At 39.6% G+C, this 17,907-nt stretch overlaps 1 protein-coding gene across 3 annotated transcripts in view; it reads right to left on the reverse strand.

The window, feature by feature from the left end:
* The window catches only part of camsap2a (calmodulin regulated spectrin-associated protein family, member 2a), a 169,332-nt gene that overhangs the window by 42,173 nt on the left and 109,252 nt on the right, over window positions 1-17,907 (reverse strand). For 2 of the 3 annotated variants that reach the window (XM_059984670.1, XM_059984669.1), the window contains exons 5-6: window positions 8,205-8,346; window positions 4,473-4,633 (exon numbers count right to left, since the gene is read on the reverse strand). In XM_059984670.1, coding sequence (XP_059840653.1) covers window positions 4,473-4,633; window positions 8,205-8,346 — 303 coding nt within the window. The remainder of the gene's footprint in view (window positions 1-4,472; window positions 4,634-8,204; window positions 8,347-17,907) is intronic. The other variant, XM_059984671.1, reaches the window with a different exon arrangement.

Below are 17,907 nucleotides of genomic sequence, written 5' to 3' on the forward strand. Positions count from 1 at the left end.
GAATACAGCTGGAAAAAACATTGTTCAATCACTGTAGCATATCTGAACTGTAATTATAGTGGGGTCAAAATTTCTCTCACTATAGTTCAGTGGCTAGGATTTTAAGATCACATTGTTTGAAATAACATGCACTGCCTCCTGTGACAAATAACAAATGCTATGGAACAGCAGTGATACGACAATAGCAAAGACCTGTTGGCTGTTTATCCAGCAGCCAAACTGCAGATTAGTGCCCTACAAAAAGCTGTTTCAGCATCACCAAACAAATACCACTGCAAGAGGCATGCCTCTGATAATGAAATATAGAGAGGATATTGACATCAGGATTGCTGTTGGAGATTGGTATGGAATAGAGTGGAAATGGCTGCAGAGGTGAGGCAAACAGCTCAGCAGGACTGCCTCCAGAAGCTCTGAGGCAGAACGGCAAGAGAACTACAGGATGCTACCCGATTCTGAACAGGCTCGACAAGAACAGGAATAATTTTCTTGACAAGACTTCTTGGTCAATCAACTCTGCTTCTTCACTTTCTTCTACCTTTAGCCTCCATGCACAAGATGGCCACACTAAATAATTAAGTATCAGCACTGCTTCATCACACTGCCCAGAGTCAAAACAAAACATTCACAGGGGGACTCTGGAGAAACCTGGACTACTTCCCATACTTTGGGAGCCCAGGATTATAATCATAACGTTCTTCACCACCACTTTTTCTCAAATGACTAGCAAACCTTTGATCACTTGAGGAAAAGATCTCAAACTAGGCACAAACCGATGATCTGCTATGCAGAATACCCTGCTCACCTTCGTGATGCTGAGAATCAGACCACAGATGAGGAAAGAAGCATAGAAAAATAAAATTCTGTTAATTTTACTGTAGTAACTTCTTAATGAAAACTTCAATTTTCCTGCTTCCTCTTTAAGTACTGGCACCTATCTAAGGTGCAATCTTACAGAAGTAAAGACAGAGTTATACAGTAGATTCCAGTTAATTGTGACACATTGGGACCAGTAAAACTTTGCCTAATTAAGTACCTGCACCAATTAACAAAAGTTTCATGGAAATGGTTAAAAAGGTATTAAAAAAAAACAAACACGAGTAACAAATTAGGTATTTCAAATGAATTACAGAACAAATTAGAATACTGCTAATAGTACATTCCTATAAAATGAATGAACGAATGAATTGACTTTATTTCTTAGATCCTTCACATACAGGAGTAAAAATCTTTATGTTACGTCTCCGTGTAAATGTGCAATGTGCAATCATAGTAATTTATAATAAATAGAACAGTCAATGTAACATAGAACGCACTCAAATCAGCGTGATTTAATCAGTCTGATGGCCTCGTGGAAGAAGCTGTCCTGAAGCCTGTTGGTCCTGGCTTTTATGCTGTGGTACCATCTCCTGGATGGTAGCAGCTGAAATAGATTGAGGTTGGGGTGACTCGGGTCCCCAATGATCCTTCAGGCCCTTTTTACACACCTATCTTTGTAAATGTCCTGAATCATCGGAAGTTCACAACTACAGATGTGCTGGGCTATCCGCACCACTCTCTGCAGAGTCCTGCAATTAAGTTCTCATACCAGGCAGTATTGCAGCCAGTCAGGATGTTCTCAATTGTGCCCCTGTAGAAAGTTCTTATTTTGTATGGATTTGGGGGTCCATACAAAACTTCCTCAACCATCTGAGGTGGAAGAGGCACTGTTGTGCCTTTTCACCACACAGCTGGTGTGTACAGACCACATGAGGACCTTGGTGATCTGGATGCCGAGGAACATAAAGCTGTTTACCCTCTCAACCCCAGATCCACTGATGTCAATAGGGGTTAGCCCATCTCCATTCCTCCTGTAATCCACGACCAGCTCCTGTGTTTTTGCGATATTGAGGGAGAGGTTGTTTTCTTGACACCACTGTGTCAGAGAGCTGACTTCTTCCCTGTAGGCCACCTCATTATTGTTTGAGATTAGGCCAATCAACGAAGTGTTGTCAGCAAGTTTAATTAGCAGATTAAGAGCTGTGGGTGGCGACACAGTCATGGGTATACAGGGAGTAAAGGAGGGGACTTAGTACACAGCCCTGAGGGGCTTCTGTATTGAGAGTCAGGGGGGTGGAGGTGAGGGAGCCCACTCTTACAACCTGCTGGCGATCTGACATCAAGGATCCAGCTGCACAAAGGAGGGTCAAGGCCAAGGTCTCTGAGCTTCTTGTCAAGCCTGGATGGGACTGTGGTATTGAATGCTGAACCGTAGTCTAAGAACAGCATTCTCACATAAGCATCCTTCTCCAGATGTGTAAGGACAGTGTGTAGAGCAGTGGTTATTGTGTCGTCTGTTGATTGGCCATGTCGATGGGCGAATTGTAGGGGGTCCAGTGTGGGTGGTGGCAAGCTGCGGATGTAGTCCTTGACCAGCCTCTCAAAGCGTTTGCTTATTATTGAGGTGAGTGTGACAGGACGCCAAATGTTCAGGCATGTTACCTTGGTCTTTTTTGGTACAGGGACAATGGTGGATACTGGGAAGCAGAAGGGCACTCTCCACTGGGAGAGGAGGAGATTAAAAATGTCAGTAAACACACCTGCCAGTTGTGCTGTGCACATCCTGAGTACTCGTCCTGGGGTGCTATCTGGTCTCACAGCCTTGTGACTGTCCACTCATTGGAAACATCTGCATACTGCAGCCTCAGAGATGACCAGGTTGCAGGTTGTAGTGGTGGCTTTCCTCAGAGGCTCAGAGTTAGCGACATTGAACCGAGCGTAAAAGCGATTGATCTCATCTGGGAGAGAGGCTGCGATGTTGGTGGCACCACAATGTTTGGCTTTGATGTCTGCAATGGTATGCAGCCCCTGCCACGCATGCTAATCGTTGTGAATCTTGACTCAATCTTGTCCCTGTATTTTTGTTTCGCAGCCTTGACAGCTTTGCACAGTTCAAAGCTGCATTTCTTGAGCTCTAGCTGATTGCCAGCAGCCTAAGCTGTATGTCACATGGTAAGTATGTCATACAGTTTAAAAGCTATGTATTAGTTCTTAATAGTTTTATCTTAAGAGGAATTCATCCAGCGTACACGATGAACAAAATCAGCACAGACACCAAGTGCAGATAATGGACTACCTTCATACAATACTTTTGGCGATTTCATTCTCCAAATCTTCACTTTCATTATAACATTCAAGTTGATTGTTGAGACCTTCAAATTCTTCATAGTTCTTGTTGAAGTAGTGAAATCATTTCATTTTCACTCCCGGCTGTTTCTGGCCTGAATGCTTAAAACCGCAGTGAGTAAAACAGTTCTGAGTAGTCTTACTGTTTATCTCTCACCAACTATAGAGACAAAAATCATAGCTTTTTGAACAAAAACACATGCAACTGATGCTATTTAAAAACTGTTTGTTTTAAGCATGGTGCAGTGTCTGACGGCCACACAACTGTGCGCAACTTACGCTGGTCAGAACCTGTTTAGCAACACTCTCCTGGCCCAATTAAGTGGCATAGTGTCCCAAATAAATGAAAGGAATCCCAGCTATTCTCTCGATTAGTTTTCATTCCTTAAGAATTCACCCAAATAAGTGACTGATTAACCAATGGTCATTTAACCAGAACCCACTATATTACAAAAAAATCAGAATTATATCCATGTTCCTTGGAATAATTAAATAATCTAACCCCATTCTACCTGAAGACAAGACTTGGGATCAATCTCTTGGCTGCAGTGCCACAGGGTATTATTTATTATTCATTATATAATGCTGATTACCTAAAAAGTGTTCATTTTCCTATAGATATTTTATAATCTTATTCTATTTAAATATTAATTTTCTTTTAAATTCGTTCAAAATAAATATCACTTTTTTCAAATTGTACCGTACCTTGTTGCCACCTTCATGCTCAGTTTCCTATCTGCAACCTCTGCAAGCTCTTGCACCTTCCTCACAAATAACTAGCCACTTATCTTAGTACCATTAGCAAGTTTGCTGGCAATATACACAGACCTCATCCAAGTTATTATTATGTGTTATAAATACTTGAAGCCCCAGTAATGATCCTGTGGTAGCCCCCTGATAAACTAAAAATTACACTTTTATCCCAACTCTAATTTCTGTTAGTTAGCCATTCTCTTATCCATGACAATATGTATCCCCAACACCTGTACACTCTTATCTGGTGCATTAGCTGGTAAGGAATCAGACACATTGCATATAAAATAATGCAACCCATATATGATGCATCTGTTTCAGGTAGCATTGCTAATTTTTCAGGTTTTCCATTGCATCTATAGATTTTACTGAGTTAGATATGACCAATTGTATTAAATCAAAATGGCTCCCATTTTACAGCCTTACCTATCAGCGTGAATGCCAACTGGATTTCCTTGACCTAGACCAGCCATCTGTCTTGTTACACTGATTTTCTGTGGTTCTAACAACTGCAGAGTTCAAATGTGAAGGAAATCAACATGCAATGTCGGTTTTACCTTGATTGATGAAGATGCATAGAGCATGTCCTCGAGTAGAAAGTGGCAGCACTGGTTCAGATAACCTTCACAAAATTCCTGAATCAATTGCAGATTATACAAGCCATCAGCCAATGACATGGTCTCCTTCAAGCATATATCTGGGACAAGAAAATTACACACTAAATTAATTAAGTATCACTGATTCTTTCTACCAATTTTGGCAAGAACCTCTTCAGGAACAAACTGAAGAGTGATCCTTAACACACTGTCTATGATTTTGTGCAACATCTAGACTGGACTGAAGCACAAAATACCCCACCAGCTGCCAGGTTCATTCAAATTTTCCAAGTTACTCCTGGTGTTTTTAAAACAAAATTGGGTTGTACATTGAGAAGTTTTTAAGTGAAATCTGAAAGCCAACCTTTTATAAGGTTTGTTTATTTTTTACTTACTTCGTTGGCAAATAGATAACTGAAGTGGAAGCAATGTCCTGGCAGGGAGATTTGCGACAGGAGAATTTAAAATGGTTTGGCGGGGGATGGACCCAAGTTAGTAGTACAGCAGATGAAAATGTTGAAAGCAACTTCATTTGGCAGACTAGGCAGGAGCAGGGGAGAGAGGGAGAATTGTCCAAGAGGTTAGGCTGTGCTTATTTTAATACAAGAAACCTCACAGAATATGCAGATTAAGCCCACAGGATTGTGATATTATAACTGTTACAGAAACGAAGAGAGCTTGGACAAATGTGGAATGCTTTCCCTGGAGTATCAGAGGCTGAGAAATGACCTAATAGAAGTATATAAAATTATGAGAGGCATAACAGTCGTTTTACCAGTGTAAAAATTTAAAATATCAGAGGGCATAGTTTTAAGGTGAGAAGGGTGAAAGTTTAAAAGAGATCAGGGGCAAGATTTTACACAAAGTGGCAGGAGCCCTGGAATGTGCTGCGAGGGGAAGGGGTGGAAGAGATACAACAATAACCTTTTAAAAGTATTTAAGCAGCACATAAACAAGAACGAAACGGAGTGATGTAGACCATAAGCAGACAGATGGGATTAATTTGGAGTGGCATCAAAGGTGACATTGACATTGTAAGCCTGTTCCTGTTCAGTGTTCGATGACTCAGGGATGGGCAAGACCGGCTGTTCAACGTTCTGGGCTACAGAAGCTGGATAGTCATGGAGGCAAAAGAGAGGGAGTTGGGCTTTTTTAAATTAGGGAGGACATCACGACATTACTTAAGAGGGAATATTCCTTGGGAATGGCCAGTGAAACTACATGAACAGAGCATAGAAATAAGAAGGGAGTCATCACTTTGATAGGATTGTATGAAAGGTCCCAATATCAATGGGAATTAGAGAAGTTAACATATGTAGATAACTGTATTACTAACGGGGTTGTAATGGTAGTGATTCTAAGTTCACTAATATTTACAGGGACAGAGAGACATAGCATTACAGGCTTAGACAAGGCAGAATTTTTTTAATGATGGGGCAGGTTTCCTAATATTGTTAAGTTAAGCACTTTAGGACTAGTAACCATAATTCTATTAGTTTTATAATAGCAGTGGGGAAAAAAAGTAATACTGGTCAACAAGTTAAATCCTAAAATGGTGCAAGGCTAATTTAGATAGCATCAGACAGGAATTCATAAATGTTCCGTGGAAGAGGCTGTTTGCAGGTAAGGGGCTGTCTGGCAAGTGGGCAGCTTTTAACATTGAGAGTTGAAGAGTTCAGGGCAAGGCTGGCAGGATTAGGACACTCTAGCTGAAGAGGAATATCAAGACTCTATCAGGAAAATTAAGGCATTATCGGGAATAGGCAATTGGCAAATCCCTTGAGGGCTACAAGAGATCTAGGAGTACAGTTACGAAATCAGGGACAGAAGATACCTTTGCTAGAAAAGGGAAAGAAAAATCCAACAAGATTCTATAAACAATTAAAAACAAAGGCGTAATCAGGCAGAGAACAGATCCTCTTAAGGATCAGTGTGGTTGTTTATGTGTAGAACCAAAAGGGGTGGGTGAAATCTTAAAAGAATTCTTCTTATCTATACGTACTGTGGAATAGGTTATGAAAGGAGGAAACAGTGATATCCTAAACATATTGGTATTATTAAAGATGAGGTGTTGGTGACCTGAGGAGCAAAGAGGATAAATCCTGGGGCCTGGCCATGTGAATCCTAGGACTTTGTGGGAAATAGGGAAGAAACAATTAGGGTCCTGTGGGAAGTTTTGTATCTTCTTCCACTGTAGGTGAGGTAAATGAAATCTGGAAGGTAGCTAATGTTGTATTTTCATTTAAGAAGGGCTGCAAGGAGAAGCCAGAGTACTGCAGGCCAGTGAGCTCAACATTAGCAGTAGAAAAGTTATTGGAGGGGATTCTAAGATAGGACCCCATGTGCATTTAGAAAAACAAGGATTAGGGATAGTCAGCATGATTTCGTGTGTGTGTGAAATAGTGTCTCACAAATTAATATGAGTTTTTTCAATAGATGATCAAGAGGATTGATGAGGATAGGACAGGTAGGTCTTGGCTCCATGAATATTAGCAAAGCCATTGACAAAGTCTCGCATGATAGGCTTGTTCTAATGATGTAATCACATAGGATCCAGGTGAGTTAGCAACTTGGATAATAAATGAGACACACAAGAAACCACAGATGCTGGAATTTGGAGTAAAACCCAGTCTGCTGGAGGAACTCAGTGGGTGGAACTGCAGCTGTGAAGGAAAAGGAATTGATGTTTTGGGTTGAAACCCTGTATCAAAGGTGATGAAACAATAAAATGTGTTTAAAATATTCAAAGCTGTTGCCAGGCCTGGAGGGCTTGAGTTATAAGGATAGGCTGGGGCTTACAGTAAAGTAGGTTGAGGAATTGTGGAATTGATAAATGGTGATTGATTGGTGTGATGGACATTATAAAGCCATGAGGAGAACTGGCAGGGTGAATGGTCATAGTCTTTTTCCCAGGGTCAGGGAATCTAAGACCAAAGGACGTATGCTTAAAGTGAGAGGGGAAAGATTGAAAGACGCGATGAAGGGGAGGTCTTGCTACACAGAGAGGAGTGAGCAACCAGAGGAAGTAGCTGGGGTGAATATAATTACGTTGCCTAGAAGATGTTTGGACAGGTTCATGGAGCGGAAAGGTTTGAAGGGATGTGGGCCCAATGCACGAAGATGGGATTAGCTCAGCAAGGCAACTTGTCAGCAAGTACGAGATGAAGGGCCCGTTTCTTTGCTGTAAAAGCTTTAGAGGATGTGGCTGAAATTCAAAAGGTAGAAGCTAAGACTTCCTGAGTGGTTACAGACATGTCAGGATTGAGAACCTCCCCTTCACCCCAATCCTCACACCACCTGGAGTTTTACACCACTGAACAAAACCAGTTCACTGTTGCCATGTGATTTAATCATCCGATCTTGCTCACACAGACATTCTGTCTTTATTTATGATAAGTGTAGTATACAATTTCTCCAATACTCTTCAATGTCTGAACTACAAAGATATACCCAAACTGTTTAAAAATGGAATTCAGATTGGCTCTTAGAGCAGGAGCTTAGATGTTGATAGAACTGACAAATAAGATCTCCAGTGGCCACTGGTGCTTTTATTTATGAATCCGATGATGTGGATCCCAGATGAGAAAAAACAGTTTCGGTAAGCAAGATTACAGCAGTCTCCAAACGCATTGATTCCCAAGTGAATCCATTACAGGTATCAGGATAAATGCCTTGATCAAAACAAAGCCTCACCTTCCATTCGTATAATATCAGGGCAGTAGAAGTGGATCAGGGCAGCCAGTGCACAGCCATCGGTGGTATCCTTCAGCAGATTTTCCACTGGTGGGATGCAGGGCAGTTGCTTGGGTAACATTTGGTCTTTCCTGTAGCGAGCCTATCACCAAATAGAGGCATTAGTCAATTAAGTCATACTGCAAATGAGCAGGTATTTAAAATAAAGTGTGCATTTTCCTAAATTAGCAAGATTTATTGCAAACCATGCTTGTACTTCTTGTCATTTGGCACAATAACTCCAGTGCAATTCCCCAGCATTTATCACCTATTATACAAAGTTTTCAGGGACTAACAAATGCAGTGGATAACACAAGAACATGAGAAACAGAAACAGGAGTTGGTCAAATGGCTGCTCTGCTTGTTGGCAGATCTTTCATTTTAACACTTTTCTACATTGGCCCATATCTGCTGATTCCCTGAATATGTATAAAAACCTACTGTCCTCTTGAATAAGCTAAACAACTGAGCAAGGTTCTTTTAGGAGTGAATTTGGAAGATTCACTACCCACTGGGTGAAAAGATTTCCAATTATTTGTCTATAGTAGCCGATCCCCAGTTTTGAGACTGTGATAACTGGTTTTGGAAATCCATAGAAAGGGGGACCCACATCTGATGTGTCAACTCTCTTATGAAACGTGAACATTTCTCATCCTTTTAGACTCTGTTACAGGCAGAACCTGCTTAATCCTTCTTCAATATTTCAGGATCAGTCTACTGTCAGATTTCTGAATGAATAATGAATTTGTGAACACTACCTCAGTATTCTTCCTCTCTTTTTGCACTATTTATTCAATTTAATTTTTATAGATAAATCTTATTGTAATTTATAGTTTTTTTAAAATAATATGTATTGCAATGTACTACTGCCACAATACAACAAGTTTCCGGACAGATGCCAGTGATATTAAAGCTGATTCTGATTCAGCTGTCAAACACTGCAATTAAACTAGTGAACCTTCACTACATCTTTCCTTTGAACAGGAACTCCAGACTTATACACCATAAGGACAAAAGTCATTAGACACAGAGGCGGAATTAAACCATTTGAATCTGCCCTGCTCTTTGATTATGGTTGATTTTTTTTCATAACCCCATTCTCCCTTTAAGACCCTTACAGATCAAAAACCTATCAATCTCAGCCTTAAATACACCCAGTGACTTGGCTTCCATGGCAATGATTTTACAGATTCATCACTCTCTAGCTGAGAAAATTCCTCCTCATTTCACTGTCAGAATGAAAAATGCCACTTTACTCTGAGGCCTTGACTTAAGATTCTAGACATCCTCTCCAAGTCCACTCTGCAAACATTTCAGTACTTGACAGGTACTTGGAAGGATCTCTCCTCATCCTTCTGCACACAATATTCTACAGGCAGACTAGCCACCATTCTATAATTAGAGCAACATGTGCAATGCAAGTAACAAAATTTTACTGGTACAGTTACATTGTCAACATCCATGCGTTAACCCACTTGTATGGGTGGCCAATTTCTTAACAGAAGCTGCACCAGCCTCTGCTGGCTTACTTTGACATCTGGCAAGAAGTCACAACTTCTGTTTTCAAATTCTCTACATACTGTCTGCCTTTCTAATTGCTTGATACACCTGGATGTTAACTTCTAGTATTTCATGTACAAATTCAACATGGTCCCTCTGAATACAAACGTCTTGATTTCTCACCAATTAAAAAGACATTCCAGCTTTCCTTTTTCCCTGCCCAAGTGGATGGCCTCGCATCCAACTGCATTATATTCCATCTGCCCTTTGACTTGTCTAAAAGTTCTTCATGGCCTCTGTGCATCCCATGAATGTATTTTTGTTTTGCATTTTTGCCTTGTTTTGCAACTTCCTTTCCTTCTTCACTGTCATGTATAATTTACACATAACTTCTGTTCCGTGTGCTGCTGTCTGAATCCATGCGACTGTGACGTTGCTGCAGGATTTTCAGAAGGCCTTTGACAAGGTGCCGCATTTGAGGCTGTTTAATAAGATAAGAGCCTGTGGTATTCAGGAAAAATACAAGCATGTACAGAAGACTGGTGATTGGCAGGGGGCAAAGAGTCAGAATAAAGGTGGCCTAGTATGCTTCGCTGCCAATGACAGAACTGAAGGCTCTGTGACCAAGTTTGCAGATGAAACAAAGATAGGGGGAGGGACAGGTAGTGTTGAGGAAGCAGGGAGTCTGCAGAAAGTCTCGAAGGTTTTGGAAGAACAGGAAAAGAAGAGGCAGATGGAATACAGTGCAGGGAAGAGTATAGTCATGAGTAGAAGGAATAAAGGCATAGACTATTTTCTAAAGGGGGAGAAAATTCAAAAGTCAGTGGTGCAAAGGGACTTGGGAGTCCTTGTGCAGGATTCCCTAAATGTTAACTTGCATGTTCAGTCGGTGGTAAGGATGGCACATGTAATGTTAGCATTTATTTTGAGAGGACAAGAATGCAAGAGCAAGGATGGGATGCTGAGGCTTTAGAACGATTGGTCAGACTGTTTTTGGAGTATTGTGAACAGGTTTGTAGGCCCTTTATCTAAGAAAAGATGTGAAGGAAACAAAGAAAACCTACAGCACAATACAGGCCCTCTGGCCTACAAAGCTGTACCGACCATGTCCTTACCTCAGAACTACTTAGGCTTACCCATAGCCCTCTATTTTTCTAAGCTCCGTGTACCTGTCCAAGAGGCTCTTGAAAGACCCTATCTTTCTTAAAAGATTCTATGTGCTGCCACTGGGGAGATTCCAGAGGAGGTTCCCAAGAATAATTCTGGGAATGAAAGGGTTAACGCACGAGGAGCATTTGACAGCAATACTCATTGGAGTTTCAATGAATGAGGGAGGATCTCACTGAAGCCTTTCAAATACTGAAAGGCCTACACAGATTGGATGTGGAGAAGACATTTCCTATAGTGGAGGCGTCTAAGGCCAGAAAACACAGCCTTAGAATTGGTGAATCTATGGAATTCATAGCTGTGGACAGTTGTGGAGGCCAAATCAATGGGTATATTTAAATTGGAGGTTGATGGGTTCTTGGTCAGTCAAGGTGTCAAAGGTTACAGAGAGAAGGCAGCAGAATGGGGTTCAGAGCGATAATAAATCAGTCATGATAGAATGGCGGACCAGACTCGATGGGCAGAAAGTCCTAATTCTGCTCCTATGTCTTATGGTACTTGTGTACATGACAATAAACTTCAGCTTGAAAAGGACAGCATCCTTTTCACAGTCAACACTGCCACCTAGTGTTGCATCAACAACATTACCACCTGGTATTACAGTATAAGCAAATTTTGATATGATACATGACAATGTGAGCTGTAGAAAAAGTTGGTGGAGAGTTCCGACAGGAATACAGGAGTTTGTATTCAGTCATCCTGCAGATAAGTTTAAACCCTACCTAATGGTTTAATATAATGTAGTATCCAAGGCAAATCATAATCATTAAGTGCCTGGCATCAGAAAGTATTGTTTTAACTGTATAATATACGTCCCATTATACAATCCAATGTACCTGCTACAGGGTACAGAACCCGAAACAGAAATATATTTTTTTAAAGTGTATCCGCACACTGAGATGTACAAAATTACACTGAGAATTAAATAAACAATAAAAATCTATGTAAAGGAAGCAGAATTTCATTGATATAAGCAATATAAAACCTGTATCCAACTTTAAAAAAAAACAAACTGGAAATAAAACTTAAACTGAAATACTCATCCAGCAGGCCTATGTTTTGAAATGTTTACTTCTAACTTGACACAGGCTTTCTTTCATTCACCATTTATTATCCTATCTAGTCAATCACTGAAATGCACAAATGTTTGAGAAAGCTGGGATCTGAGAATGACTTAAGTGCACTTTGATACAGAAATATAGTGCCAAGCAGAACTTCGATTGCGCCAGTGGCTTCCATTTTGTGACATGAGAGGCCTACCAACTTGTTATTTCTCTCTGGATCAGATTATGAATTGCAATGAACCAGTCTATTACATGCCTGCTGAGAACTGCCCGATTTCCCAATTGATCAATGGATGACAATTCCTCACTATAAATGAACTGCAGTATGTGTTTCATTGAGGTCACTATAATGCTGGCTGGGTTAGGCTCAATACCGGTTGGTATATGAGGTGGAAGTGTTGCAGATCTGTAAAAACAATGTCTTCTTCTCAACATGTCTTTCCAACAATATTGTTGAGTACAGTATTTCAATACAGTGGATTCCGGTTAACTGGGCCGCTGGTAATAGGGGCAGCTAGTTATTTGCGACAATTCTTAAAGAACAAAAATGAATTGAGAAAATAGCTGGGATTCATTTTGTTCATTTGGGACACTATGTCACTTAAAATGGAACAGGAGACTGTTGCTGAACAGTTTCTAAATAGTGTCATTCATGTGCACTTGCTGTGGCTGTTAAGATACTACGCTGTGCTTAAAGCATACAATTTTTAAATAGCGCCAGTTACATATGCCTGTGTTCAAAAAGCAGCGATTTTTGTCACTGATAGTCGGCAAGAAATAAGCAATAAGACTATTCAGTTCTGCTCACTGCTGTTTCAAGCATTCAGGTTTGATGATGTCAGAAACAGCTGGGAGTGAGAATGAAACAAGTTCACTTCTTCAACAAGTTTAGGTACTACAAAGAAGTTAAGGTATTGACAATCATCTCGAATGTTACAATGAAAACAAAGATTTGGAAAATACAACCACTGAAAGTATTGTATGAAGGTAATCCATTATTTGCACTAGGTATCTGCACTGATTTTGTTAATTTACAATCAAAAGAAAATAGCAATACTGTATACTATAACAATTGGGAACTATTATGCAGTTTTAATCTACTGTTGTATTGGTAATGTTCTTATTTGTTATGTATTTCATTAAAATACATAATTGGTTACTCAGTTTGTCTTTTTAATACCTTTTTAAATTAATTCCATAAAACCTCATCTATTTGGGCCAAAACATATGATCCCAATGTGTTCCAATTAACTGGAATCTACTGTATATGAACATATATTAAAGTGGTTTGAGATAAAAGTTTTCTGTAAGATCCCAATCCTATTTAAGAATATTGCTAAAATAAATAACAGCAAGGAAACTTTGAAGGAAAAGTTGCCTGGGTACCAGAGAAAATGACCTCCTCATATTACCTGCTCCCCAGAACAGGTTAAGAAATGCTGGATATTTTAAGATGAATAAATCAAAAATGTCATAAAGATTTAGAAACAACATAGAAAACTTAAATTGCCTAATTTGATAGCTAACCAAAGCAGCTCAACAGATTTTGTTGGCAAGGCACTGCGCTCAACAGTTGCATCTATTACCAAGTGTTGACATAATTTCCATAGCAAATTATTCAGTGCAAATTATGTCCGCAACAACAAGATTCTCAAATTAGATTGCATAAATATATTGGTGACAACACCCCCTCAACAACATAAAAGAAATAATTTTATCGTTATAAAGAATATAAGGATAAAATATTTGTTTTAAAACCTAGAGGATAATAACCTTAATGAAGCTATATAATCTGCTAATTTAATGACATCTGAGAAAGTATTATTCCAATGGGGAATTATTTATTATTAAACTCTTGTAAATTACCACTGTAACTTCTTTAGCAATAACTTTCGTATCCATAGAATATTTGGCTTTGTTTACACCAACACATGATTTTGCATTTGCTAATGGAAAATAGGCAAAAATGAGACAGACATGTGTAGAGGTAAAATAAAATCCTAATTTTCAATATCTTCTGTGGATTTTTGACACTGACCTAGGTCAGCCAGTTTCAATCACAGTCCCAACACTGACATACAGTGAGGGTGGTGAAAACACAGCCACACATTAAAAAGAAGTGACACAGAGTGCATAACTGTTTCCCAGTAAACTCTGTTGTCAGAACAGTATAGCCATGAACAGGCCTTTTGGGACATCACGCCTGTACTGACCATAATTCCAAACTAAACTACGTGGTCCACACCCTGATATTCCTTGCCAGGTTCATCGTTTGGTCTAAATATCTCATAAATGTTGTTATCACACCTGCTCCACCACTTTCCAGGTAATATGCTACCTCTTCTATGAAAAAAAACTGCCTCACACATCTTCTTTAACCTTCCCCACCGCCCCCATCTTTAATCAGTGCCCTCTGGTGTTTGATATTCTCAGTGGGGGGGGGGGAAGGTCTCTGACAATCTCCTCATCTCTGTTTCTCATTAATTTAGTTACCTCTATCAGGATGCCCCTCAGCCTGGGGTGTTCCAAAGAAACAACATCTATTTAGTTATTTATCAGGATACAGTGTGAAATAGGCCCTTCCACCCCTTCGAGCAATGCTGCCCAACAACCCTCGATGTAATCATAGCCTAATCACTACCAATTCGTACGTCTTTGGACTGTGGGAGGAAACCAGAGCACCCAAAGGAAACCAACTTTTTCACAAGGAGAACATACAAACTTCTTACAAAGAGTGGTGAGAAATGAACCCGGGTCACTGGTACCGTAAAGCACTGTATAAACCACTAGGCTACCCTGTTGCCCCATATATTTTTCCTTATAGCTACACCAATCCAAACCAAGCAAAATTCTTCTGCACTCTCTCCTAAGTCTCCACATCCTTTCTGCAATACTCCATTTGTGACTAACCAAAGTTTTACTCAGATATGATTTCCAATTGTTATACTCAGTGCCCCAGCTGATGAAGGCCAGCATGCCATACACCTTCTTTACTTCTGGTGTTGCCACTTTCAGGAGCTAAGGACTAGCACTCCAAGATTCCTCTGCATATCGGTTTATTGTTCACTTGGCTTTTGCATATGACAGCTCAAAATTCACACCTCCCACTTGCCAGAACAAACTGCATTTTAGAAGAATCTTCTGATGTTTTAAAATATCCACAATATTTCCCTTAGTTAGTTTAAAATAACTAAGAATTTTAACTGTGAAGAATAGTTAAATCTGATAGTTCCTTTACTAAAATAACCCGCACACTACAGAACACTTCATTATGACACGGAAGGTAACTAAGAACTACTTATTCAGTGTCACACTCCATCCTCTCTTAGCTCGGTTTCAGCCCCACAACTGTTTTTGCATTTTACTGCCACATTTTCTAAACTTAAAATATACTGAAGTTTTGATCTAATCTGTAAAGCATTGTGTATCATGTCAAATCAAAAGAAAAATTGCAAAACCTGTCCACAATTTACTGAAAATTAACAACCAAAATTCTGAGGCTGAAAAAGTATTCATCCCCTTGATAATTACAATGTGAACTTCCCTCAGGTGCAATACTGTTTATTACCTTACCAACGCATCCAGTTTGTTGATGTAGAAAAACTGGAGCATCGCCTGAATCAATACCCCCTCTCTCTGTAATGTCCGACGATCTGGTAGATTTTCAACAGACCAAACCAAAATGAAGACAAAAGACATTCAAAACAAGTGAGGGAAATGATAATAGGGAAGTACAAATCTGGGGAAGGGTACAAGACCATCTCAAAGGCACTGAACAGACCTCAGAGCTTAGTACAGTCCATCAAAAAAAAGTGGAAAAAATACAAAACCACAGCCACACTGTCACATCAGGTCACACCCCTAAATTTAGTCGCTAGTGGAAAATGACACTTGAAGAGAGGCTAATGTGATGCCAGCAGTCACTCTGAATGAGCAGCAAAAAGTCCGTGGCTGCAACTGGAGATGAAGTTCATGACTCCACTATCTCTAAGGCCTTGTATAAAACAGGTATTTTATTTAAGGGTGAAAAGGAAGAAGTCTAGGCTAAAGAAAAGTATATCCATGCCTATAAAGACTTTGCAAAGCCTCACTTAGAAGATAAAGCTGTGCAAGAAGGTCGTGTGGTCGGATAAGACTAAACTGGAACGTTTTAGACTCAATATTAAGCTTTACATGTCGTAAATCTAATATTGCACAAGCGCCAGGTAACAACATCCTTACTGTAGAGTTTGGTAGAGGTAGCATCATGTTATGGGGATGCTTTTCAGCAGCAGGGACTGGATATCTGGTCAGGACTGATGGGAAATACTGTTAAATACAGAGAGATCCTGGATAAAACCTGATGGTATTGGAGTTTAAAAGTTGCATTGTTTGCTGTGTAACCAAAACTATGTAGTCAGCTTTGAACTTGCTATTTGCTATACATGTATCCAATTTAGTAGGAGAATGAAATCTTAAGAATGTAGAAGACAATGGTGTGTTAATGAGAGGAAGAAGAGATGTAGATTATGTAGTCAGCTTTGAGTTTGCTATTTGCTATACATGTATCCAATTTAGTAGGAGAATGAAATCTTAAGAATGTAGAAGACAATGGTGTGTTAATGAGAGGTAGCTAAGTGATGTGGATTAGAACATGATTAAGTCAATGGGTAGAAACAATAGTGGCTGATGTACTTGTGATACGCACCTATAGACCGATTGGATATGCTAATACAACTAAACCAGGAGATTGCTATAAAAAATGCTATGTACAAGGATCGGTGGACAATCAGCAACTAGCTCAATGACTGTCTCAGCTTTGATTTGCAAATTAAAGTTTAATACTTCTTGAAGAATCTTCTGTGTCTCCTGGTCGTTTGTGGGGCACGAGAAACCACGACAATAGCCTCCGCCAGAAAGTTTAAACTGGGGAGGAAGTTTGTCTTTCAGCAGCACAACCCAAAGCAACCATGGAGCGGCTTCAAATGAAGAAAATTGATTGTCCTTGACTTGAGAGTCCTGACCTTAACCTGATCAAAAATCTCTGATAATACCTCAAGATTGCTGTCCATTGTCACTCCCCAACTAACCTGGCACAGCTTGAGCAATGCAGGAGGAATGGGCAAATCTTGCTCCATCCCATTGTGTGAAGCTAATAGAGACTTATCCAAAAAGACTACAGGCTGTAATAGCTGCGAGAGCTGGTTCAATTAAGTCCTGAACTAAGGGAGATGAAGACTATTGAACTGCTGACATTTCGGTTTTTGAATTTTTAGTTTCTCATACTTTACAATTTTCCTCTTTTTTTTGGCTCTACTGTGAAAAAAGAGCACGTGATTTACAAATAAAAATTCTCAGTTAAATTGATCAAAATCCCTGGTTGAAATACTCATTTATGTGAACAAATGATTGGGGTCCGAATGAGGGCATTTCCCATCAACAATGCAGGCACATTATATACACTGCAAGGTTCACTCCTCCAAATTATTTGCCAAAAACCAATGCAGGGCTAAAAAAGACTTGATGAAATGCTTCCCAAAGAGAATTTCCACGCACTTCTTTTCCTATGTACATGAGAAATGATTCTTTCCTGTAGATCCACACAACCAATACTAGAGAATGAGACAAATTGCCACAGGATTTCAGATTTACTTTTCTGTACATCTTAGAACCTGATGCAGAATCAAAATATACTCTTGAATGAAAGTAAACATTTTTAATGAGCATAAAATACATTTGTGTACATTATGACATAAGAATTCATGACAATCATTGTATTCTTAGGGTTCTACAACACAGTGATGGCAATCAATATATGATAATGAAACCCTCTTCTGTTTTGCTCTGATAACATTCTGAGGGGTGCAGGAGAAGAATGATTTCAATCACAGATAACTCTGGGTAAATGGACTCCATGCAACAACAAATGGGATGGCTTGATTAGAACCCCTTTC

The sequence above is a fragment of the Hypanus sabinus genome, chromosome 11 (assembly GCF_030144855.1).
Source record: "Hypanus sabinus isolate sHypSab1 chromosome 11, sHypSab1.hap1, whole genome shotgun sequence".
Classification (NCBI taxonomy): domain Eukaryota; kingdom Metazoa; phylum Chordata; class Chondrichthyes; order Myliobatiformes; family Dasyatidae; genus Hypanus; species Hypanus sabinus.